General features: G+C 40.7%; 1 protein-coding gene across 1 annotated transcript in view; it reads left to right on the top strand.

Annotated features, from left to right (window-relative positions):
- Nucleotides 1-24,385, top strand: part of fam49bb (family with sequence similarity 49 member Bb) — a 50,095-nt gene that overhangs the window by 8,839 nt on the left and 16,871 nt on the right. Inside the window, exons 2-5 of the mRNA XM_051940492.1 lie at nt 7,588-7,679; nt 20,972-21,054; nt 22,177-22,298; nt 24,017-24,122. Of these exons, the coding sequence (XP_051796452.1) occupies nt 20,982-21,054; nt 22,177-22,298; nt 24,017-24,122 (301 nt within the window). The 5' untranslated portion in view covers nt 7,588-7,679; nt 20,972-20,981. The remainder of the gene's footprint in view (nt 1-7,587; nt 7,680-20,971; nt 21,055-22,176; nt 22,299-24,016; nt 24,123-24,385) is intronic.

The following is a 24,385-nucleotide window of genomic DNA, read 5'->3' as shown; positions in this document are numbered from 1 at the left end:
ACAAGAGTAGAAAACTACCACCAGGCCAAGTATGTCATCTGACTTGAATCCAATAGAACACCTCTGGGGTATTTTAAAGGAGAAAACAGAGCAGCTTTACCCCTGCAGCAAGGAGTAGTAAAAAAAAAAGTTTCTGAAGAATGACAGAACATTTCTCCACAAACACTGATGTCCTCCACGTCAAGGAGGGTTACGTCTGTCATCAACGATAAAGGTGAACATGTGAAGAGAAAATGACAGATATAAATCCCAGGAATGACTGGCTTTTACTGCACTGAGTTCCTGCTGTGAGGGCTGTATTGTTTAGGAAAGTAAATCAAAATAACCTTGCCAGCAAGTTGATTTCTCGCGATATTTGTGAGTTCACAAATCTCTCAAGAAAGCATCTTGCACCGCTCCCGCTTTCACTGTTCGTACAGAGCCAAGTTGGCACGGGCCAATCACGCAGCAGTATTCGTGTGTGGGGCGGGATATCCGGGTGTGAAGACAACAGCACTCTAGACGACACCAAGCGCCAGTAGATCAAAACAAACATGGCAACGGAGGACAACGATTGTGTAGATGCTGCTATTAAGTCAGTTTTAGCCGAATCTCGTATCGCTTCTTTGAAGGAAGAACAACGAGAGGCTCTTTGCGCATTTCTGGATGGTAAAGATGTTTGTGCTTTTTTACCTACGGGTTTTGGTAAGAGTTTAATCTACCAATTGGCTCTGCTCGTTGTGAAGATCCCGCGATTGGCTAAAAACAAACCTGTCACAGGCGGGACATACGGTTGCATTGTCCAATCCGTGCCTCTTTCCTCCGAACGAATTTACATGGAGCGGTCCCAGATTGATATTGTGGAGTACTATCAAGTACTACACAATTATTAATCTGGCTATTGCCAGGTTAAAATCAAAATAGTATGTTTGTAAATTTGAAATAAGAGCAAATACAGTACTGTTTAGAAGTGATGCAGTTTCTTAAACCCTCCTGTTGTCCTCATTTACGGGCACCATAAAATATTGTTTCCTTGTCTGGAAAAAATCTAAAAATTCAGCAAAAAAAATTCCACACATTTCTGAAAATTTGCAAAACCATTCCAATAATTCCTTAAGTTTTTCTTAAAAGTTTTGTTTAAAAAAATCCACAAATTTGGCAAGAAAATTATTGTAAATATTTTCAGAAAATTAATAAAAATCTCCTCAAATATCTGAATAGTATTTAAAGTGATTACATATGTTTGTAAAACTTGTAATATTTTCTTTAAGAACATTCACAAAAAAATAAACCAAAAATCCAGCGAAATTCCCTGGATTTTTGGTTGGGTTTTTTTTTTTTTTTTTTTTTTTGAGAATGTTCATCAGAAACATTTTTACATTTCTTTTTTTCCACCAAAAATGTTCAAAGATTTCCCAAAAATGTTGAAAATGTGAACATCAGAAGTTTCACTGTGAAAATGTGTATATATATACATTTTTCCCACATTTTCAAACTTTACAACTGGTCAGTTTTGATGACACGAGGGTCAAGATGAATAACTTGACAGTTCGGTACTATTACCCAGGAGACTGCTCACTTCTGTCGTGTCTTATAGTAGACTAATGTTGATGATGGACCTGTATGCAGGGCAGCATGGCTGATTATAATATCCCTGCATGGTGTAAATCATTGTTTAGAACCCAGCAGAGTGAAACGAGCCCTCAGCAAGTCATTTGTTGTGTCGTTTCAGTTTGAGCGGCTCCAGCGAGTGTTGCTGATCTGTGGGAGTTTTCTTAATGAAATGATTTTCCACAGAGGCTCCGCTGTGCTCTGTGGGCTTCAGTAACTTCTGAAACACAGCCGATACCCCTCTTCAGTCGCCAGCTCTCTCCCTCTCTCTCTTGCCAGTAGGGCAGGTTGTCATGGCAACCCAACTTTTAATGGAAGTTTTATTCAGCGGTGTTGAAGCCGACACCGCAAGGACTGATTTTTATTTCTTTATTTTTTTTTGTTCCAGAGGCACTTGTCACCTTCTCATATGCACACAAATACCCACACACAATTTTGCATGGATGGTGCCACTTTTGGAGTACAGCACGGCTTTCCACTGCATTATTTGAATGGTAAATGTTGCGCAAACATAAACACCTCTTCTATAAAGCTTGCATTTTACAGCAAGACTCCACAATTAGCTGAAAATAAGAGACAATCTTATTATACGCGCTTAAGCCTAAAAATTACATAAGGCTACAGTTATTAGTGTTGAAAATGGGCTTTAAACATTCTACACTGTGGGGATATTTATGTATTCTAGACTTCAGTCTCACTACAAAGCCCTTATAGGAGCTGTCTTGGACCTTTTCAAACATGAGATGCCTGACGTTGCTGCTTCATCATCGTGTTAAAGCCACAATATTTGTAATATGCAAAAGATTAGATCTAAATTACGAGCAAGTTTATCAAAATGTCCAAATAACTAGCAGTCTATAACCTTTAAAAAATATTTTCATGTATAATTTAACTGCTGCTTTATTACCACCGTGTAATAAATGATTTATCTGCAGCTCATAAACGGTGACACCATGTGTGTCAGCTCACCTGTCTAGTGTGAAGGAAAGTACATAGTTTGACTTCTTGTTGTTGTTATTGATCCTGCCATTATGTTGGGGAAAATTTATGATTACAAGTATGACGAAAATCTATTTTCACAGTGAAACTTCTGATGTCCATATTTTCAACATTTTTGGGAAATTTTTGAACATTGTTTTGGTGAGGGGGGGGGAAGAAATATTAAAAATGTTTATTTAAGAACATTCACACAAAAAATCAACCAAAATCCAATGAAATTCAGTGGATTATGTATATATGTAATCCCTTTAGATATTTTTAGGATTTTTTTTAGAAGATTTTTTTTTTTTGAAAATATTTACATGAATTTTCTTGCCAAATTTGGCGGATTTAAAAAAAAAATCAAACTTAACGAATTATTGGAATTTTCTTCCTGAAGGTTTTGCAAATTTTCAGAAACTTTGGGAATTTTTTGCTGAATTTTTGGATTTTTTTCGGACAAGGAAGCAATATTTTTTTGTACCCGTAAATGAAGACAACAGGAGGGTCAATCTTGATAACAGTAGTTGATAAAACATCAAGTTCATCCATTTCAACACTGAATTTTAAGCCGACATGGGCAACAAGACCTGAAATAGGTCTGAAATTCATCCATTCATTCATTCATTCATTCAAACCTTTATTTAGTCTCGAAGGGGCATTGAGGTTTCCCTAATTTCCAATGCCGTCGAGATTACAGACAAAATAAAAACAAGTACCAAATAATCGCTGGTAAATAAAATAAGATAAAAATAAATAATTAAAATAAAATCAGGTAAAACGGTTGCAATCAAATGTTTCAGTATCTTTCAACATACTCGTTCACGGCTCACAAGACTCGTATGAACATGTGCCTTTATCCGTGTGCATGACAACTGGACATGCTCCACATGTAGATCCCATTGATCAGCTCATGGCCTGCTCCACAGTCACATTCAGCACGTTTTGCTGTTTGTTGCACATGCAGTCGGCAGCAGGGCCACACATGTTGGCCCACATTTACTGAGCCCTTCATGTGGTGGAGCAAATTGAAACCCAACAAGTGTACATGCTATGTTAACTTATTGCTCCTGCAAACTGCGAGAGCACGGATTTAGATTTTAATTTACGACCCTGTTAGTTGCTTTTAGTGCCGTTATATTGCCTCTCATCCTACAGGAATAAAAATAGAACTGCTCAACACAAGCATTCGGAGCGTACTTCTGTTTTTTCTGAAGTTTTGTGATTTGCAGATTTCTCAAGTCTTTACATTACTCATGCCCTCCCCTGAGTTGGTATTCACTTGAATGACTTCTTTCAAGTCTTTGTTTGGATAAAGAACTTCTCACGTATTGAGTAGATGCCTCTGAGGCAACAAACGCCAAACTCTGAACCCCCACAGCCAACTGTGACTCTGGTCAACAGCGCTGTGCGTTTCCTCCAATATCCTGGGTTTAATTGTTGCTTGAAGGGATGAGCAAAGTTGAATCACTGCACACAAACGCACACATACAGCCACTTCTGAATGATCTCATCATGCGGGTCTTTGCCTGCAGCAGCACTGAGCTGGATGGCAGTAGTCCTACATATACAGGATGAGCCATAAACCTCAAAAGCAGGAGGATGGTTTGAAGCCATTTGCTGCAGTCTAGTTACCAGTTTAATTAAAGATTTAGAGCAGAATCTGGAGAGGAATTTTAGACAAGATGGAGAACCCAGCTAGCCTTATTAGCTGTTGAAAGCACAAAAAGCATCTACCCAGTTGCTTGACCTTTTAACTGCACCAGTAGTTTGACTTTAGGGCTGAAAAATGTATTGATTTCAATGTCATTTGAAATAATGCAATCATCAAATCCCGGAGGTTCCGGTTTAGGACACGTGTTATGTGGGTTGTCTGACCCAGAGTTTAAACTGATGTCAGTAGTTTGACAAATTCATGCCATCCTCCTTGTGTGACAGTCTCTTTTTGATTGTATCTCATGATCTAATGCTCCATTACATTTTAAATCTGTTGGAAAGTTAATGTTGAACTGAATCTTGGTTTAAAAGGTATATTTGATCCAATCATAGTCACATTATCTGTCAGAATTATTGCAGTTAGATATTTTCCCCACATTGTTCAGTCCTACTTGACCGACTGGCTCACCATTTATATTCAGAGAGAAATATTCACTATTTACTGGATTGTGGAGACTTTTTTTGTACAGAAACAACAATCTCTTCAGCACAGTTACGTTTGTTTTCTTGCCACGCAGCCTTAAAGCTTTGTGCTTGTGGTCAAACCATATTGATCCAGACAATCCTGTGAGGATCTACTAGCAGGTATGGGTTGGTTTTTTTTGGTGTGTTTTGACCATTTATAGCCTGCCTAGTCACCTACAAATATTATTTGATGGTTAACTCCATCAATTTTTGGCTTTTCTGATGGTTGTGTGTTTTAAACCATCTTGTACATCAGGTTTAGAGTGAAATGTTTTGATGAACTTCCATGGAAATTGCTCCCTTGTGTTCAGCATGTTAACCAAACCAATGCCATTCCAATCAGCTGTGACTTGTGTTAGCATGCTAGCTACTGATATGATGAACATGATGACAACGCGTGCTAAAATCTGCATGCTAGCTCTGCTGGTGTTAGCATTCAAAGCTGTGCCATGGTGCATTCAGGTTTTCAGAGCCGCCAACATGACTGCAGGCTCTTAAGTGAACAGACCATGCCACTATTCTGTGCTAATTCTCTGAATCGTCTTTTGCATTGATGGCTGTATTGGCTGCACTTTTTTGGTACCAATCGATGGGTTTCCATTGCACTAAAAACTGTATAAACTAGTGCTTAGAGGTGGCGTTGAATGCTTGCAGACAGTTTTGCCTATATATATTTTATTTGTGCAAAGCTCATGTGTGACTGCTGGTCTTTGGCTATATTTAACTTTTGAGAGTTTGATTTCTATTCCGGCTTCCTCCCACAGTCCAAAGACATGCTGACATGCTAAATTGTCTGTAGGTGTGATTGTTTGTATGTGTAGCCCTGTGACAGACTGGTGACCTGTCCACTCATGCACAGGGAGAACACGCAAACTCCATGCAGAAAGATGCTGGGAAGCAAACTAGTGATGCTGACCACCATGCAGCCCTGTACGGGAACATGTAAAAGATTAAAACAACCACGGCTGACTGACAGCGTTTTTCAACTTTTCCATCTTTTTAAGCCTACAGCCAAGAAATTACAGGAGCAAAATATTATTCCTGTTTCTAACAAAAACAATCTTGAAGGAGGAAAATGAGTCTGAAACACTAACATACTGCTCCACAAACTGCAGGCATGACTGTAACCTCCGTGACCTTATTTGCTTAGTCAACCTCTGATTTGGCCGCATGTCGTGGCCCTCAGCTGTCGGCGTGATGCATAGCTGACTCCCATGATGCCCTGCCACAGATGTCACCTGTGTCATGTCAGCCCTTTCGGATTTGGAACAAGTCATGGATCGTCTACATGCCTCTGTAAGACGGAGGGATAAGAACAGAAGCTGTCACGCCCTCATTTGTCACATTCAGAAGGATGTTTCTCCGATTTCAGCGTCTAGTTTTCCTCTCGCCTTTAAGCATGTAGCTTGCTCTTTTCACAGCGTCTTACTCCATCATGTTGGACTCTCACTGCTCCGGTGATTCTGAAGTTTCAGGGTTTGAAGTCTGATCACATTCATGCATGACCGACGCTGCTGCTACCGCGGTGCATTTGTATGCAGGCTGGCGAGGAGAGAAGTGCTGTGGTCGTAATGGTTCCACAGTCTACTGAGCTCGTACTCTCGATCAGGGCAGAGCTTGTGGCTTGTCGACACTGTGTTGAATCTTAAAACCGAGACTTGTTAAATGACTGTTGTCTTATCTGAGACAGAAACTAAGTCCTAAATATTTCAACTTTGTTTTTCATCTCTGGTAAACTACATGTTTAGTTGGCAGCCTCAGCCGGTTGTTTATTTCATGAGCCAGACTGAGGCAATTGTGTCTTAGCGTTCTCTTACAGGAGGAAGCAGGGAGCCTTGTAGAAAACCTGAACTGAATCAGAGGAAGTATTACACAATAGGAAGTGGTGTGCTTTTTATGTGACTCTGTTTGTTCCATGCCTTCTTTGCTTTTTTTTTTTTAAACTGCAATTAGTCCATATTTCACAAGGTGGATACTGTAGGACAAAGGAACAACCCTGCTAATGCACATTTGACATGGATCTGCAGCCTCTCTGATAATGTTTTATCTCTGTTTTGTGTGATTTTTAGGGTGTTTAACTGAAGGGGAACCAAGATGTAATGCAGTCTTTTGTAATGGTGGTTACCAGTGTGTGAAGTGTGCATCAGTAGTGTTGTAAAGTGTCGTTTTCTCTGCTGAAAATGCACAAAAGTAGTCGCTCAGGGATTGTAGCGAATTTGTGTGTTTAACCCTCCTGTTGTCTTCATTTACGAGCAGCAAAAAAGAGTTTTCTCGTCTGAAAAAAATCCAAAAATTCAGCAAAAAGTCCCCAAATTTCTGAAAATTTGCAAAACCTTCAGAAAGAAAATTCCAATAATTCCTTAAAAGTTTCTCTTAAAAGTTTTATTTTAAAAAATCCCCCAAATGTGGCAAGAAAATTCTTGTAAATATTTTCAAAAAAATAAATAAAAATCTTCCAAAAAATCCTAAAAATATCTAAAGTGATTACATATATATCAGTTAAACTTCTAATATTTTCTTTAGGAACATTTACATAAAAATCAACTAAAATCCAGGGAAATTCGCTGGATTTTTTTTTTTTTTTTTTTAATGTGAATGTTCTTAAGAAACATTAACTTTTTTCCCACCAAAAAATGTTCAATGATTTCCCAAAAATGTTGAAAATGTGGACATTAGAAGTTTCACTGTGAAAATATATATTTTTCCCACATTTTTAAACTTTAAAATGGGTCGATCCGACACGAGTGTTAAGAGGCTCAGTTGGGTTTTGTCTGACGAATAAATGTTGGTGTTTTCAGTCCTAATTTGTCATTAAGACTTAGTCGTCATGTGTTCCAGAGGCTGACCTCTGCTGGAGGACTGTGACCCGGGGCCACCTGCCAGGCCGGGCCTCCCTGCTCCTGACTGCCAGTCACACATCTCCATCGCTGGTAAGACCTCATACCAAGTCACACCTGTAGCTGCACCTTTTCTGTTCGTCAATATTATATGTACGTTGACCTATTTATCACTGCTCAGCACTCTGACTGTGAAGGAGTCTCTGCTCCAGTGTATTTGTAAGTGACAGTGGATGAAATTTACAGTATTTGTTTGGTGCAGGAATACATCCAAGTTCACCCAGAGCTGGTTTAACCCTATTGTTGTGAATTTGCAACATACCACTTTAGACTGCAGCAAAGATGGCGTATCCATTCCCTCAATGCCGGTTTGTGCATATTCAATACGTACCTAGGAACCTTTTACAAGCACTGGTTTCTCGTAGGACCGGCCAGAGTGGAACGTAATTATTATAGGTCTGTTATAATTATTACTTACCTGTTCTATGTGTATTTGTAGCATCAGCTGGGAAGCAAAAACACACAAAGTTTTTAATTTAGTTGTAAATAAATTCAGTTATCAAGGGGTTGAGATTTCAGCAGTAGCAGTTAGTTTTGAAATGAAGTTGTGTGGTGTGTAGTGTAATATTGTGTCTTTGTGTTGTGCAGATCAACACAGAAACACAGTCTGAGGAAATGCTCAGATGGAAATTTCCACTACAGAGAATTCAAACTGCCAAAACTTCATACGAGCTGTGACAAATTGTCTTTTGACTGTACATATACTCAAAAAACGGGACTCTTTCCTCAAATTCCTTCTCCCAAGTCCACATGTTAAACATTTGCATTTTTATCCATCAATGCAAAGTTTGACCTTTTGGGTATTTTTACTCTTCCGGTTTTTATCTGCTGTTATTTGTTTACACGTCTGTTCTTGTCTGTTCGAGGCTGAAACTCTTATCTCCCCTAATTTGAATTGGCTGCAGCGCTTGAAGAGAAAGTTGTTGAGAATGTCGTAATACTGCATGTCCCTCACGGTGGTGTGTCCGTGTTTTTCCCCACTGTTTCAAACCGGTTTGGTGCACATTGTAGGAATAAATGAATGGAGACATTTCCCTTAAGTGGCAGTTGAGTCAGTCAGTCATTTTGCTTTCTTTCCGCTGGTCGTGTTTTCCACACTAATGTGTGCTCAGTAGAAGTGGGAGGAAGAAACAGATAACTGCTGTCTCGATTGCTTTTATTGCAAAGTTTGGCTGACATCACAAACAAAAGTTGTATTTTGCATTTATTGCACTGTCATTTTCAGCAGTTTTAGTTAAGAGCTTAGAGAATGCAGCTCATTTAGTTTCTGATCTGATTTGAAAAATAGACATATGTTAGATTTTAGGGGTGTGTGTACATGCTCTCTAATTGTTTCGTTTTTGTTTTATTTCATGTCATTTGTCTCATGTTTTTGTCTTTTTGTGTCTCGTTTTTGTCATTTTGTGTGACGTTTTTGTAATATTGTCTTGTTTTTGTAGTTTTTTTCTTTCTTTTTTTTTAATCTGACTTTTGTTGTTTTGATCGAGTAAAATACTAGATTATTCAGTTCCAGATATCTGTGACTACTGGTAAATGTTTTGTTCCTTTGTAGAAGCTGTAACCTGTATGTTGTCATGAGTAAATGATAAACTGAGGCATAAAAATGCTAAAATTGAACTTATGTTTTGTAGAAAGATAATTCCTTAAAAATTAATATTTTCAGAATGTGCTTTTTGCACTGAAACAAAAAGGCTTATGTAAAGGGTCTGATTTTACTGGTCCGGCTCACTTGAGATGAAACTGGGTTGAATGTGAACCCTGAACTAAAATAACTAAAAACTATAAAGGTCCTGTTTTAATTCTGAATCCTGACAGTTCCTCCTCTTGCTGTACACTTCAGTCTCTTGCTTTTGGTCAGATGACGGAAGAACTTTCACATACTTTCTCCTCCTGTAATTACTTTTGTTAACAAAATTACCACCTGCTTTATTGACATGTCTTATTGAGGTTTAAACGTGATCAGCAGGTGAGTTTTAGGACTGTATTAGCAGCTCGTGTGCACAGATACCGACATGTCATTTTGTAAGACTGCCTGTGGTGCATCTATGCCTATTATAGTCTTAATGTGCCGTGCTGTGGGTGTATGTGTAATGCTGGCTTAGGAAATGAAGTGCATTGTGGGCCATAAAAAGGAATTGAGTAATGCAGGTGCTCCCGGCTTCCTGTTCCCCTTCAAGGCCGGCGTGTTTATGTAACTACAGGGCACAGGGTCACCGCTCACACGACAAGCTGCCAGATCCAACATGTACAGTCACGTTACATGTTTTTCATTTTGTGTACTAATCGGTTACTTTGTGGTTTTAACCTTCTTTTAGTGGATTTACACTCTCAGATGACCTCCTGATTTTAAACCAGACTGCTGCAGGCTCGTACTCTAGGAACAATTTTTAGCTCCCAGGTCGTCTCTCTGCACCTCACCCCATTAAACATCTCATCATTTCCTCCTGCTCGCACGTCTGCCCATCCCCGTTGTATTTTCCTCCGCGTCTCCTTGGAGATTGTTACCATGACGCACAGCTATCATTCGATTGGCTGAGCCCCGGTGCTGGAATGCTGCTCCGGTTTTTGACAGCTCAGCCTCAGGTGGTTCATATATAGGATCACCAAGTCAGCGTATCCCCAAGTGAGACCTGCGGTGTGTGTGTGTGTGTAGGTTCATGCAGTGCTGCTTTGGTTAAACTCGAATCCATTCACTAAAATAGCCTGAATGGCATGCTATTTTCGTTAGCGCGCGGCCCTGTGGCGGTACAGGGGAGCAGTGTACGTGTTGCATTATACATGGAGAAAGGGGCCGTGTTAATGCAGCAGCCTGAGTTTTGTGTGAATAGAAACAGAGTGGATTAGCCATGGTAAGCCAGGGGGAGGTGTGGTAAAGTAGCTTGAGGTGAAGCTTTTCTCGTCTGTCATAACTGGGTTCATACTGCCCTCAGCTGGTGAAGCCTTGTACTGCTTTAACTGTCTAAATGAAGCAGAAAATAGAGTTTTTGTAACCTCGATTCCACTTAAATTGTGGTTTAGTAGAGAGAAAAAGTATCATTTTGATCTTTTTATAAAATAACTCATTAGAAGACATTATAAAAGCATCACGTGTCTTTCCCTACATGAACTGTCAGTGACTCGGCATATGGAAGACGCTCGCCACCCCACCCTCTGAGTAGGTAATTTGAGATGATATGTCTGAGTGGGTGTAATATGTAGAGTGGTTTGTTATGCCAGCTAAAAGCTCCCGGCCTCTCCTCGCTTATCTATTATTTATGCCACTGGAGGGTTGACACCGTGTAACTTCCTGTACAGGTTTCCTTGAGGAGGCCGCTGCCATTCCTGTGCAGCCTGGAAAAACTTAATGCCTGGCAGACTAGTTTAAAACGTAGAATGAAGACTTTGCATGCAGAAATGCCTTTTTTATCCTTCGTATTGTCCTGCGGGTCAAAATTGATCCAGTTTAAAGTTTGAAAATGTAGAAAAAAAATATTTTTTCACAGTGAAACATCTCATGTCCACATTTTCAACATTTTTGGGAAATTTTTGAACATTTTTTGGTCGGGGAAAAAAGGAAATGTTAAAGATGTTAAGAATATTCACATAGAAATCAACCAAAATCTAGTGAAATTCGCTGGATTTTGGTTGATTTTCATGTGAATGTTCTTAAGAGAATATTAGTTTATATATGTAATCACTTTAGATATTTTTAGGATTTTTTTTTTTTTTTGGAAGATTTTTTTCTCATTTTTTAAAAATATTTCCAAGAATTTTCTTCCTGAATTTGGGGGATTTTTTTAAAAAATAAAACTTTACCAGGAAACTTAAAGAACTATTGGAACTTTCTTCCTCAAGATTTCACAAATTTTCAGAAATTTGGGGGATTTTTTTTGCTGAATTTTTGGATTTTTTTTTTCACACAAGGAAACATATTTTTTTTTTTTTTTTTTTTTTTTGCCTGTAAACAAGGACAACAGGAGGGTTAATAATGTGTGAGCCTGAAATGGCTGCACATAAACACTGGATGGAGCTCTTGGATCAGTGCTTCTCCTCATAACAGTAAAATGTCATGAAACACAAGTTAGAGGTTTATATTCTTTTGTGACAGTCTCCTAAAGAATCGGTTTATTGTGAATGTTATCATCAGTCATGTGTGTTACTAAATTTAGGCGTCCATGAAGCCAGCATGTGCCGGTATGAGCTTTGGGAGTGGTCTTCCCATCATTCCCGCCTCCTGTGCACAGCTGATTTCACCCTCCAGATGGCACTCGCCTCCTGCTGAAAGAAAACGCCGGCACTCGTCAATCTGACGCTCATCATCCCCTCCAAAAAACCTCCTCTGTGCCCCACCCAAAATTCTGTTAGGGAAAATAATATTTAACATGATGCTGCACAGTTTTTGTTTTTTGTTTTTTTTAAAAATTGAGGTTTAATTTAGCTTTACGTCTGCTAATGCAAACCGGTCTGCTCCTGAACGCTCACTGTACAAACAAAGTGAGATGTAAAGATGCAGTGACATTGGTGAATCACATTCAGGCAGAAGGTCAGCCAAGTAATGATGGTTCGGGGCTGTTTCTGCAGGAGAATGGAGGATCTGTGTGTGAATGGATTTAGGAGGCAGCTGCCCCGAGGGAGGCACTGCTTTGACCAACAACAGTGAGTCAATATGCCCCCCTTAATGATTTCCTAACACATCCCAGGAAGGAGTCAGAGGACTCTCAAGGGCAGGGCGGGGTGGGGTGGGCTTCCTTCTGAGGCAGATGTTCAGCACAGAGAGCGGGGAATCAAAATTTGCCTCAAAGTTCATACAAACGGCTCTTTGAACTCTTTAGACGCATCCTTTAATAAGTATTTCCAGCCTTTTTTTAGTGAATATGATCACTCGGGTCCATGTGGCGGAGGCGTGGAGGTCTACTCGCAGCCTTTTTATCAGTCAAACGCATTGATCTGAAATTAACACCATTCAGGCTGTCAGCGTCTCCCTCTGTGTGTGTTTTTGATGGCGTAAAGTGTTGTGTTGGTGTGACTGAGGAGCGGCGCTAAGAGCCTCTCCACACAGCTCCATTTCAATGGAGCCAGCGTTTTAGCTGACTCTTGTGTATGCGCCTGTTGCCATGGTTTCCAACTTTCATCAGGTGCCGTCCAAAAGGAGAGGAGCTTAGCCGAGGATGAGGCGCTCCCGCTTTCATCCTCCTCTCTGATGTGCTTCTCTGGACGAACCGGCAGCTTCATGTGTTGCTTTTTGCCGGTGATTGGGTTCATCGCAGTTGTTTTTAGGGTATTTTTAGCTTTCTGTGTAGTTGTAAGATCAGACAGCTGATATCTGGATGTCACCTCCAGCGTTGCCGTCATGATCCGGTCTTCCTGTAGGTTTATTATTTTTGCCCGAATCTGGGTGAGGGGGGTATTAGCTGATGTTTACCGGGCGCAACAATACAGAGGCGTGGCCACGAGGTAATCAGGTTCACCCCCATAAACAAATGCTAGACCCTCCCTTTCCTTGTCGCCATGCATCCCACCCCCCTTAAGCCATTTTTAGTCAGCTGGGGAGGATTCAAGAGATGGGGGGGGGGGGGGTGGAGTGGGGGAGGAAGAGGAGGTGGGAGGTGCATGCAGGCACCCATTTGGGGAAGTGCTCCCCCATTTTCTGCCTGTCGAATCAGGCCAGCGTCAGCGAGCTCCGGCGGGTCCAGCTCTGGCCGAGTGGGCTAATGCGATGTGGCGTGTCACCCGGGGAATCTAGGTCAAGTTTAAAGCCGCCTGGATCTGCCCGCCTCTGCCGCAGTGTGACGCTTCAAATCCCTCCCCTTCCACACACGCAATAATACCAAACACGCATCCTCACAGACGCTGCAATTTTATTTAAATGTTGTATACAAGCAAAATTAAATAAAAATGAGAGGAAGCACTTCCCTTCTCAGAGCCACATGATTTCAGACATATACACACAGCTACCTCGCCCCATCCCCCCTCTACACATCCCCAGGCCAGCTCTCAGCCCATCCACGGCTGAACCCACGTGACGCTGGCGGCTGGGGGAAAGGGAGGGCGTTGTTTTTCCTTCCATAGTAAAGCAAGCGGGGCACGTGGATCGTCACGCTGCAGCCGAGTAGTGGAATGTCAGCACTATCCTCCCCTCACATCAGCCAGCCATCAGCCCCCCGAGCTGCGTTTGTAGGACGCTGCCGCAGTGCTCGGTTTCAGCCGTGGCCCGCTTATTAAAGGGGGAGTCACGGGAGCCGGGAGACGTTAAAAGGCAGTGCCATCCAGAGGTCAGGCTGCTGCATGGGTGTGGCACTGTTTTGGTGTCATCTTTGCCAAATAAGCTTCAACCTCCCTGCACCATCTGCAACCTGAACACATTCAGAGCGTGGGTTTTTTGTTTGTTTTTTTTGCTGTTACATATCCATCATTTTGATATTTTATTGCTATATCACTACAGTGACGACATGCATCTTCACCTCTCGTATTTTTTTACGTTAAAAATTTTATCATCGTGATATAAATTTGCTGAGCTGCACAAAAAAATCAAATCGTATCAAACCCCCAAGTGCTCCGTGCTGGAATTAAATATTTCTCCGTCCTTCTAGTTGACTTCATTCCCCTACTAATCTGCTGTTTTTGGCGCATTACTTCATCTGTATTAATATATTCATGTGCTTTCAAGTCCTTACTACTACTGTACTCGCTCTTCACCCGGAGCTGGCGTCCGATTGGCTGCTGCAATGTTTTCAATGGTACCAAATTTTTTTTGACTCCATGGATACAGTGAGCTGTTGGGTAGATCTTCTCAGCCAATGGGAGAGCTGCGCGGGCTCCGGCTTGTCAGATTCTGCCCCTGGCCTTAGAAGCAGCCCTCCCTCCCTCACTACGAGCACGCGATGGCTCAGTGGGGGGGTTCAAAACAACAACAAGGCTGTCGTCGCGGTGCCCAGGACATGCCAACACTGCTGGGTACAGCCACCGAGGGAGGGGGAGGGGAGGGGGGGGGGGGGGGGGCGTCTGTTCCCCATCTTTGATACAGTGTCTGCCTCCCCAGCCAGCCTCTCACTGCACTATCACCAAGCAACCAGCTACACTCGGTTGGACAAATCGTCTCTTTAAAGCCGGAGCCGTCGTCGTCACGAGCCCGCATAAGCTGCAGAGTCAGAGCTGGTTTATAATTTCATGTTTATGCAATTCTTAAATGAATGAATTTCAAATGGGAAATTGACATTTAAAAAAAAAAAAAAAAAGCTGCAAAATGTACACTGGAAAAAATGCCCCTCTCAAAGCAACAAAAAAAAAAAACTTATTTCAAGCAACTTTAACCTCGAAATGAGTGGAACAAATCTGCAAATAGAACAAGTGAAAAATGGCTTGGTAAGATTTCTTGAAATAAAGTATGTTGTTTAGAATATTGAGATCTTAAAATTAGCTGGGAAAACGCTATATTTTACCAGGATTGTCAAGTTTAGGTGTCTTAAAATAAGCCAGATATGCAAAAAAAAAAAAGCAATATTTTACTTAAATCGATTTTTGCTTTCATGTAACCTCCTGTTGTCCTCATTTACGGGCACCAAAAAATATTGTTTCCTTGTTTGAAAAAAATCCAAAAATTCAGCAAAAATAATCCCCAAATTTCTGCCAATTTGCAAAACCTTCAGGAAGAAAACTCCAATAATTCCTTAAGTTTTATTTTAAAATAATCCCCCAAATTTGGCAAGACAATTCTTGTAAATATTTTCAAAAAATGGGTAAAAATCTTCCCCCAAAAAAATCCTAAAAGTATCTAAAATTATTACATGTATATCCATAAAACTTCTAATTTTTTAAAGAACATTCACAAAAAATATTTTTTCTTTACAGAATGCTCTTAAAAATTTTAAACCTTTTTTTCCCCCAAAAAAATGTTAAAGTTCTCCAAAAATGTTGAAAATGTGGACATCAGAAGTTTCACTGGGATTTTTTTTCCCCCCACATTTTCAAACTTTTTAAAATGGGTCAATTTTGACCCGCAGGACAACGTAAGGGTTAAACTTATGTAGATTTTTTTTTGTTAAATTCAATGCAAAACAAGATAATTTCAAGATCGTTTGACTTAACAAGAAAATTCAGATGCATTGTCTTTAAACAAGTCCCTCCATCTTGCTGAAATGTCTCCTGTTAAGGGAATTTATCTTAAATGGCATGAGACATTTTGACTAAAAATTAGACAAACTGACTTGGTAATATTTTGAGTTTTTGCAGTGTACAAATATAATCTGCCGTTTGTTTTTGTTTTTTTCTGGTGCACTTGAAGGTTCTCTAGTTGGACTTTGAAATGCAGCCACATAAATCCCCGTCCTTAAAATGACCTCATTTCAAACGGCACGAGGGAGCACTGCTGGGCCTACGAGGCTGCCAGTGCCCTCGTTGAGGCGCTGCGAGTCCAGACCGCCGCCAACTCCCAGCCAGCGAGCGGCTGAAAGGTGGCAGTAGAGGACCGGAGGAGGCCTGGCGGAGGTGGGCAGTGCCCGCGTCATCCAGCAGGGTGAGGTCAGTGACAGCCCTCATCCCTTCTGAGGCTGGATCAGGTGCTGCTTCCCGACAGGCCGTGAGGTGCCAGCGTTGGCACAGTCAGACATTCAGGTCACATTAGTGGAGGGTTATAAGACGAGGCTGGACAAGGCAGGTGGGTCTTTGCAGGTGGTCACAGTTTTTAAAGGGGCCTTTGAAGGAGATAAAAGTAAAAAAAATACACTGTTCATGCACAGTTGCAGAAAAAATATCTTGATTTTGATCTGATGATGAATATATTGAAGTGAAATTGCATTATTTGCAAAGAAAAGCAATTCTAAAATAGTCAGCATGGCTCCAACTAGCAAATATTTTATTTATTCATCTGATAATTCTTAGTCTTCTATTATCTGTTTAGTCTTTAAAATGTCAGTGGGAAATGTCTTGTTTTGCTCCACAACAGTCCTATCATAAGCGACTAAAATGCAAAAAAAAATCTTGACATTCGAGAGGCAGAAACCAGAGAATTTCAGGAGCTTTTTGCTTCAAAATTTCACTCGGCAGATGCTGTCAACTCGGTCTGTGTACACTCCAACTCAAAACTCTCACTCAGTCATGCAAAAATTGTCTGCTCATCACAAATATTTTAAAAATGAGGACATGACCCACTGCTGGGTTTTCAAGTTTCAAGAATACACATAACCTCCCCTCCCTGTTCCACACATCTCATGCATTTTAAAAGCAGCCCATCCGACCCTCTGCTGCTGACTGCTGAGTGTGTACTTTGCTCCATCGCAGCACCTCCCCGTCTCCCAGAATCACCTGCGTTGGCATGATTTGTCCCGTCACCACCGGCCCTCGCTCAGTCACTTTGGCTTTTCACCCGTCACTCATCTCACATGACATCTGCCTGCCAACTTCATCACTGACCTGCCTTTCACCCACCCACAGTGCATCCTGTCCATCTCTTCATCGCTGAGGGTGATGGAGCCTGTCGCTGTTTTTGTGCGCAAACAGCCTCAGATCTGACCTCCTGTTTCCGAGAAAGATCGGCTCCGTGCTTTCTAGGAGTCGGAGGATCAACATAGCAGTCAGCAGTGCGAGAATGTCACTTTTCATTGCATGACTAGTAGCTGAAGTGTACATCGAGTACAGATGTGCAATATGTTTGTGTGCTGCATGCAAAGAAGGTATGGGTTTAGTATCTCTGCTGAACCTCAGCAGTCTCATCTTTCTTAACCTACAATCCACCTGAAGATCGTTTACAGCAATAACCTGCCACGAAATGGGCCATTTGCAGAGCCGCCATCAACATAGATCACGCCGAATAGTGGGGGAAATCTATTTCAGTGTGAGTTTTTACAGGATGAGCCCCCTGTATTAATGCAGCACAGACGTGGTTTGGTGTTGGTTAGTCATTTCTAGGTCAATGGGCCTCACCTCATGGTGCACAGCTTCGGTTTTGGTGCAGGATCATATCTACTCCCCCTGCGTTCATCTAGTGGTTAACACTCTGAACTCCAAGCAGTTTCTGAGGCTTATATACGCCGTCTCATTTTTACTCATGGTGAGCTCATTTCTCACTGCGGTATAAAGACCTGCACCTATCATAGAAGCCGCACAGCCGTTACCAAGTGGAGCGAAGTGGAAAATGCCTTTTTGTGCAGTATAGTGGTTGTAGGATGACATAAAACATAAAGCCAAAGTTGAATTTTTGTGATTTATTTTGCGAAAATGTTAAAAAAAAACTTGTATTGACAGGTTCGGCATTTTCCAAGAACCAGTACCTGGGGGTGAAAGCAGATTCTACAGATATTTCACCACTTACATTTCAATTGAATTCAAATTCCCATACTTGTCTCCTATCTCCTCTATGTAAACACTGCCTGCAGTTCAGCTGAAAAATCCCTGGTTTTTATTTATTTTTTTTGGTGATGTTGCTGTTATTAGCAGCCAAGTCACAAAGTGAGTGCAGGGGTTTTCTGTCTGTCTTACTGTATGTTTTGTTTTAATAGAATCCGGTTAGATTATTCATGTCTTTGTTGACTTTTTCTAATGGAACTGCACGTCACAAATGAGTAGTTGAGAGACCAGTAGAAAGTTGAGAATCACATGTTTGTCTGTTTTTACAGTTTCTGGCTCTGATTAATACTGTGATTTGGGTGATCTGTCCCAATGGCACGCAGTTCCATAAGCAGATTTTAGGGGTAAATGGGATCAATAACTGTTAAGTGGCTCTTCAGGCTGCTAAATAGTTTAAGGCACTTAAAGCAAAAAGCCGTATATTGGCTGGTTTTAGCTCCTCTTTTTTGTTATTTTAATTTAGGACCTTTTCACACCTTGTCCATATTTTTGTTTTACTGCTTGCATTTGATTAGGTTTAGAATTTGACACAACTCTACCTTCATCCTGTTATCGTAACCTACGTGGGCTGCTTCTCCCTCTACTCTACAGAACAATCGGTGTCAAGTGCTCTGTGTGCTATCCAGGATATTGTTAAATAACTCTCTCTCACCCACGCAGAAAATACCTGGAAAGTGTCAACATTTTTCTGACCACATTTCAGTTAAAAACTTTTGTCTCCCCATGTGCCCTGCAGCTCATTCCTGCTGTACTTTCCTGACAAAAGTGTGCTGTAACTAACTGTAGTTGGTCTGAACCATCCAAAAACCGTTTCCACTCTGATGTGAATCGTGGTTAAGTTTGATCCTGATCCAGACGACATGGTTTCGTTGGACCAAGGCTCGGCTGGTTTTACACCTGTAGTTTCTGGTTGGAGTCAAACTGAAAAAGCTCGACCAAACAAACTTGATGTAAATCGCTGCAGGTGTCCTGTGGAGTTTCCTTACAAAGTGAAGTTTATATTCACTGTTTCTCACTAAAACATGTTGCATAAATGTTCATTCTGATGAAACATGCTCAGGTAAAGTGATTAAAAGCTCCACAGGGTGCCTTTAAATACCCTTTGGTTTTCTGTTGTATTCATCACACAGACACTGTGTGCTCTGGGAAGGTGTGATGGTCGTTGTTCTGATTAAAATGTGTAATAAGAGCAAGAAGTGGATGATGTGATAGTCAGATTAGTCACTGGTGAAGTACTGTAATCCTCTGTATTGCATTGCAGCGGTCTTACACTATACTCCTAACTATGAGGTGTTCTTACTGGACCACATGCACTGTCGCTGCTTGCATGGCTAAGGAATGTTAAATATTGATGTTATGCTTCAGCTCTTATGACCAAGACGCTGCACTTCCTGAAGACATTGTGATTCTGCAGAGACGATCAAGTGAATTTAAAATCATGGCAGAAACGACCAGCTCCACAACCAGAACCGTCTTACCCCCGCACATTTACATGACAGCTTCTTTTATGAATGTTTAATTGGATGCATTATTGTGCTGCAAACAAATGCGTACCTCATGCGTGAACACAGATTATATCCCAGCGGAGGACGGTGGAATGGATTACTTTGCATGCAACTGTCCGTAAATGCTTACGAATGCTGGCAAGAAGCTTAGCAAGGCGGAAAAGAAATCAAACCGTGTTTTTTGTGTATTTTGGGGGCTTTTTGCTTTGACATCTGGTTGCTAAAAGCCAGGAAACGCACAACAGAGCGGTCCGAGGGGAGCGCTGGTGTCTATGAGCGGCGGGCACATCTGGGGCACCTCTGGGTCCAAACAGGCAGCAGAGCAGTGAAGCAGAGCATTAAGAGATGCTGCGGACACACCGGCGTGTCTCCTCCTGCTCACTGCACTGGAAAAAATGCCCCTCTCAAAACAAGAAAAATAAACTTATTTCAAGGAACTTTAACCTTGAAATAAGTGGGGAAAAAAATCTGCCAATAGAACAAATGAAAAATAGCTTGGTGAGATTTCTTGAAATAAGATGTGATATTTAGAATATTGAGATCTTAAAATGAGCTGGAAAAACTTTTTTTTAACCCTCGTGTCGTCCTGCGGGTCAAAATTGACCCGTTTTAAAGTTTGAAAATGTGGGGAAAAAATAATAATTTTCACAGTGAAACTTCTGATGTCCACATTTTCAACATTTTTGGGAAGTTTTTGAAAGTTTTTTTTTTTTTTTTGGTGGGGGAAAAAAAGAAAAGGTAAAAATGTTTCTTTAAGAACATTCACAAAAAAATCAACCAAAATTCGGTGGATTTTGGTTGTTTTTTTTTTGTGTGTGTGAATGGTATTAGAGAAAATGGTTTTACTGATATATCTGTAATCATTTTAGATATTTTTATGATTTTTTTTTTTTGGAAGATTTTTACTCATTTTTAAATATGTGCAAGAATGTTCTTTTTTTTCTTCTTCTTCTTTTTTTTTTTTAAATACAACTTAAGAGAAAATTTTCAGGAATTATTGGAATTTTTTTCTGAAGGTTTTGTAAGTTTTCAGAAATTTGGAGATTTTTTTTTTTTTGCTGAATTTTTGGATTTTTTTCAGACAAGGAAACAATATTTTTTGTTGCCCATAAATGAACACAACAGGAGGGTTAAGCTTTATTTCACCAGGATTGTCAAGCTTAGCTGTTTTAAAATAAGCCAAATATGCTTTAAAAAATAGTTTTTCACTCAAAAATAGATTCTTGCTTTCATGTAATGTCCTAATCTGAGATGTATTAAACGTTTTTTGAGTTTTCTTGTAAAAATCCACTCAAAACAAGATCATTTCAAGATTGTTTGACTTAAGATATTTAAGCTGCATGTCTTAAAACAAGTCCCTCCATCTTGCTGAAATGTCACCTGTTCAGTGAATTTATCTTAAGTGAGATGAGACGTTTTGACTAAAAATGAGTCACAGACTTTTTTGAGTTTTTGCAGTGTACCTTCCTTTTTATTGATATGTCTCTTTTTCCTCAACAGGTATCATAACATGGGGAACCTACTGAAAGTTTTGACATGCACAGATCTGGAACAGGAGCCCAATTTTTTCCTCGATTTTGAAAGTGAGTTTCTTTTTAAGTAATTGCTCCCACTCCTGATATCGATCACATGAATATCTTACCATAGCGTTATCAACCCCAAACTCTAAAGCCTGTTTTTTTTTTTTCTTTCTTTCTTTACCACTCTCTACTTATCTTTTGACACGATGTTCCCCCCCAGCGGCAAAAGAATCAAAATTTACCAGTGGAGCTGCTGCACTTTTCCATCAACCTGCCGTTTCCATGCTGGAGTGTGTGCAGAATATCAATCAGGGCAGAGCTGCAGCAGAGCCCCCCTCCTCAAATGTAAAGCGCTGAAGTTCAGCTGCTGTGTAGCCCGAGGCCCCTCAGCACGGCTTGAACCTGCACCGTACTATTCTCACACTTGGCAAACCTAGAGACTCAGTCATACCTTTAGAGAAAACAGCTTCTCACAGAGTTCAGGCTGTTTCTAGGTGATTTTTATATTAAAAGAACATCACAGTTCTCTATCCAACCAGTGCATTCGTGCAGCATTGCTCGGTATTGTGAAGTTTTGCCTAAATTAGCCACTTTTTTCAGCTTTGTAACCGTTTTCAGAGGGAAAACGGCTCAGAAGGGCTCACATTAAAGAAAGATCATGATTTTAATTTAAAATAAATGAAACCATAAGCAACAGGGAGACGGTAGCAGCTGTTATGAGCTGTGTTTTATGTATTTCACATGCAGAGAAGCAGAAGTTTGTTACAGTCATCACACTTGGCAAGGTGTTGTAGCTTCAGGTGGTGGAAAAGGATCATAGAGTTGCAACTCTGCACCGCCACTTCTCGCAAGCCTAAATAAAAACTCAACCCAGAGCTGTTACAAAGCTACGCGGGTGTGCATAAACCCTCCCCATTTGTCTTCTTATCTCGCCCTTATTTCCCCTCTCTCTGCCAGGAAAGTGGGCGGCGTCTCAGCTTAATGAGAAGCAGTGGGAAGACGAGATTATTTCACTGAACTTTCATTTACATAATTGGAAGTTGCTTATTAAACTTTCTGTGTTATCGTAGGATTTGATAGATTTCCTCGAGCCGTATGTTACTTTATGTTGAGCCGGGGTGAATATGGATTACATACCAATCAGATTCGCCCCGCTGACCTTGTTGTTTTTGTCGTGGCTTGCAGATGCTCAGCCCACAGAAGCGGAGCGAGAGGTTTGGGAGCAGGTGGACGTGGTGCTGAAGGACGCCAAGGGGATCCTGGACGAGCTGCAGGCCTACAAGGGAGCAGGGCAGGCGATCAGAGAGGTGCATCCGATACTGTTATCCACACAGCACACTGACCTGCTGCAGAGTAAAGACCAGACAGCCTTTTCCTGCTGCGGAAAAGGCATCTTAAGGACAGCGGAGCGCACTCTGATGCTGCAAACAGAGCGAGTTAATGAGCAGGAATAGTGTAGGTTTGACTGTAACTGGATCGGATGGCCTTATAATTTTTTAATTTAGTAATTTGCAGCATATGTTGCAATGTTTTTTTTTAACGTGTCCTCCTGGATGATCCATGCTTCAAAAATGAACAGAATATAACAGTAGATCTGCTTTTGGAACAACAAAAATCTAATGGATGAGCTTCAGTAAGGTCACGTAATTATTTAATCAGTTCTGACTTCTTGCCCAGTCTCTTTTTTTGAGTCCTGAATTACAAATAAACCAATGAAATTAATTTAATATCCAGCTGAAGAGGATTTCTAATGCTTATAAATGCAAACTAAGAAGGAACAAAATTAATTTTGAGCCTCAAAAATTCAGTAGATCTCTTTTTGTAACCAAATAGTCTAATGAATAGGCTTCAGTGAGGTTGTATAGTTATTAAATCAGTTCCTACTTGTTGTCTCTGTCTGTTTTTATAAATGTGGACATACAGATTAACCAGTGAAAGTCATTTAATATCAGATTCAGCCTAGAAATATGGAGGAGAATAATTAAACGTAAAACTGTAGAAAGAGGAACAGGGAGGAAAATTATAATGGTAATAAAATTAAATATTGCACAATATATACAGAAGTTTACAGCTAGAAAGGAGTAATATCCACCTGAAAATGGTTTCCAGTGTTTGTAAATGTATTTTTGTTTCCACCAGATATCTCAAATAGGCTCAAAAATACAGTAGATCTCTTTTTGAAACTAAAAAAAAATAAAAAAAATTAATTGAATAACCTTCAGTAAGGCTGCATAGGTATTAAATCAGTTCCTACTTCTTGCCTCTGTCTGTTTTTTAAGTACAGACCTACAGATTAACCAGTGAAATTCATTTAATATCAAGCTGCAGATGGTTTCCAGCATTTGTAAATGTAGTTTTGTGGCCACCAGAAGTAGTCGGATATCTCAGATAGCCTCAAAAATACCTGAAATATTCAACTTTTATGGCAACTTCAGGAGCACAGATTTTTTTCCATCTTCTGTATCCAAAAGAACTTGATGAGGGAACTTTAGCAATCCCTGCTCCTATAAATTTATCAGACTCGACATGAACCGTAAAAATAAAAAATTGATGCAGCAGCATCAGTGATATCATCTTTTACATTCTGTGCTCCTTCCTTGTCAAAACCTGGCACTACGTTCAGCGCTCCACCAGCAGCAGCAGCTAATGTGTCTGGGAGCCACCAGCCTCAAGAGCGGCGGGCTTACAGACGTCTGGTTCTTCTTTCTAACTCCACACCTGCAAACCTGTTTCATTTTCAGACCTGTAGTCGACTCTGACAACTGACAATGCATAAGATTTCACAGAGCTCCCTTAAAGCCACAAAAGACTTTTCCCATATACACTAGTACACCCCAAAACCTGTAAAAAAAAATAAAAAATACGACTTTGATGTGTAAAATGTGTTGAGCTGGAGTGAAGAGTGCCTAAAATTTGATTGAATTCCAAGAAATCCCACTTTTTACCTATAAAATGCGATCATACCGTGACTCACAATCTGCTATCTGTGAGGTTTGGACTCATGGCTGTTTGTGTTTACTTCCAGGCGATCCAGAATCCAAGCGATGAGGCGTTACAGGAACAGGCGTGGGCGGCTGTGGTTCCCTTGGTGGGGAAGCTGAAGAAGTTCTACGAGTTCTCCCAGAGATTAGGTGTGTATCTGCCCGCGCCGTCTCCACAGTGCCATTATTATGTAGGCCAGGGAAAATTACATCACCGGCGCTCAGACTCAGACATGCAGCGTTTCAAGCGTAGCGAGCTCAGGTGTCCTGTGAGATTTTCCTCAAACGCGAGCGATGCCGTGTGTGACACTCTGAAATGTGCTTCAGTTGAGGTGTTTCAGTGACGTTTTAATTTCAAACAAGTGCCGAACTTGCTGCCCTGAAGGACGAGCGCCGGCGTCCTTTATGTGAAA

This window comes from Acanthochromis polyacanthus, chromosome 20 (genome assembly GCF_021347895.1).
Source record: "Acanthochromis polyacanthus isolate Apoly-LR-REF ecotype Palm Island chromosome 20, KAUST_Apoly_ChrSc, whole genome shotgun sequence".
NCBI lineage: Eukaryota > Metazoa > Chordata > Actinopteri > Pomacentridae > Acanthochromis > Acanthochromis polyacanthus.
This window is presented reverse-complemented; position numbering and strand designations above follow the sequence as displayed.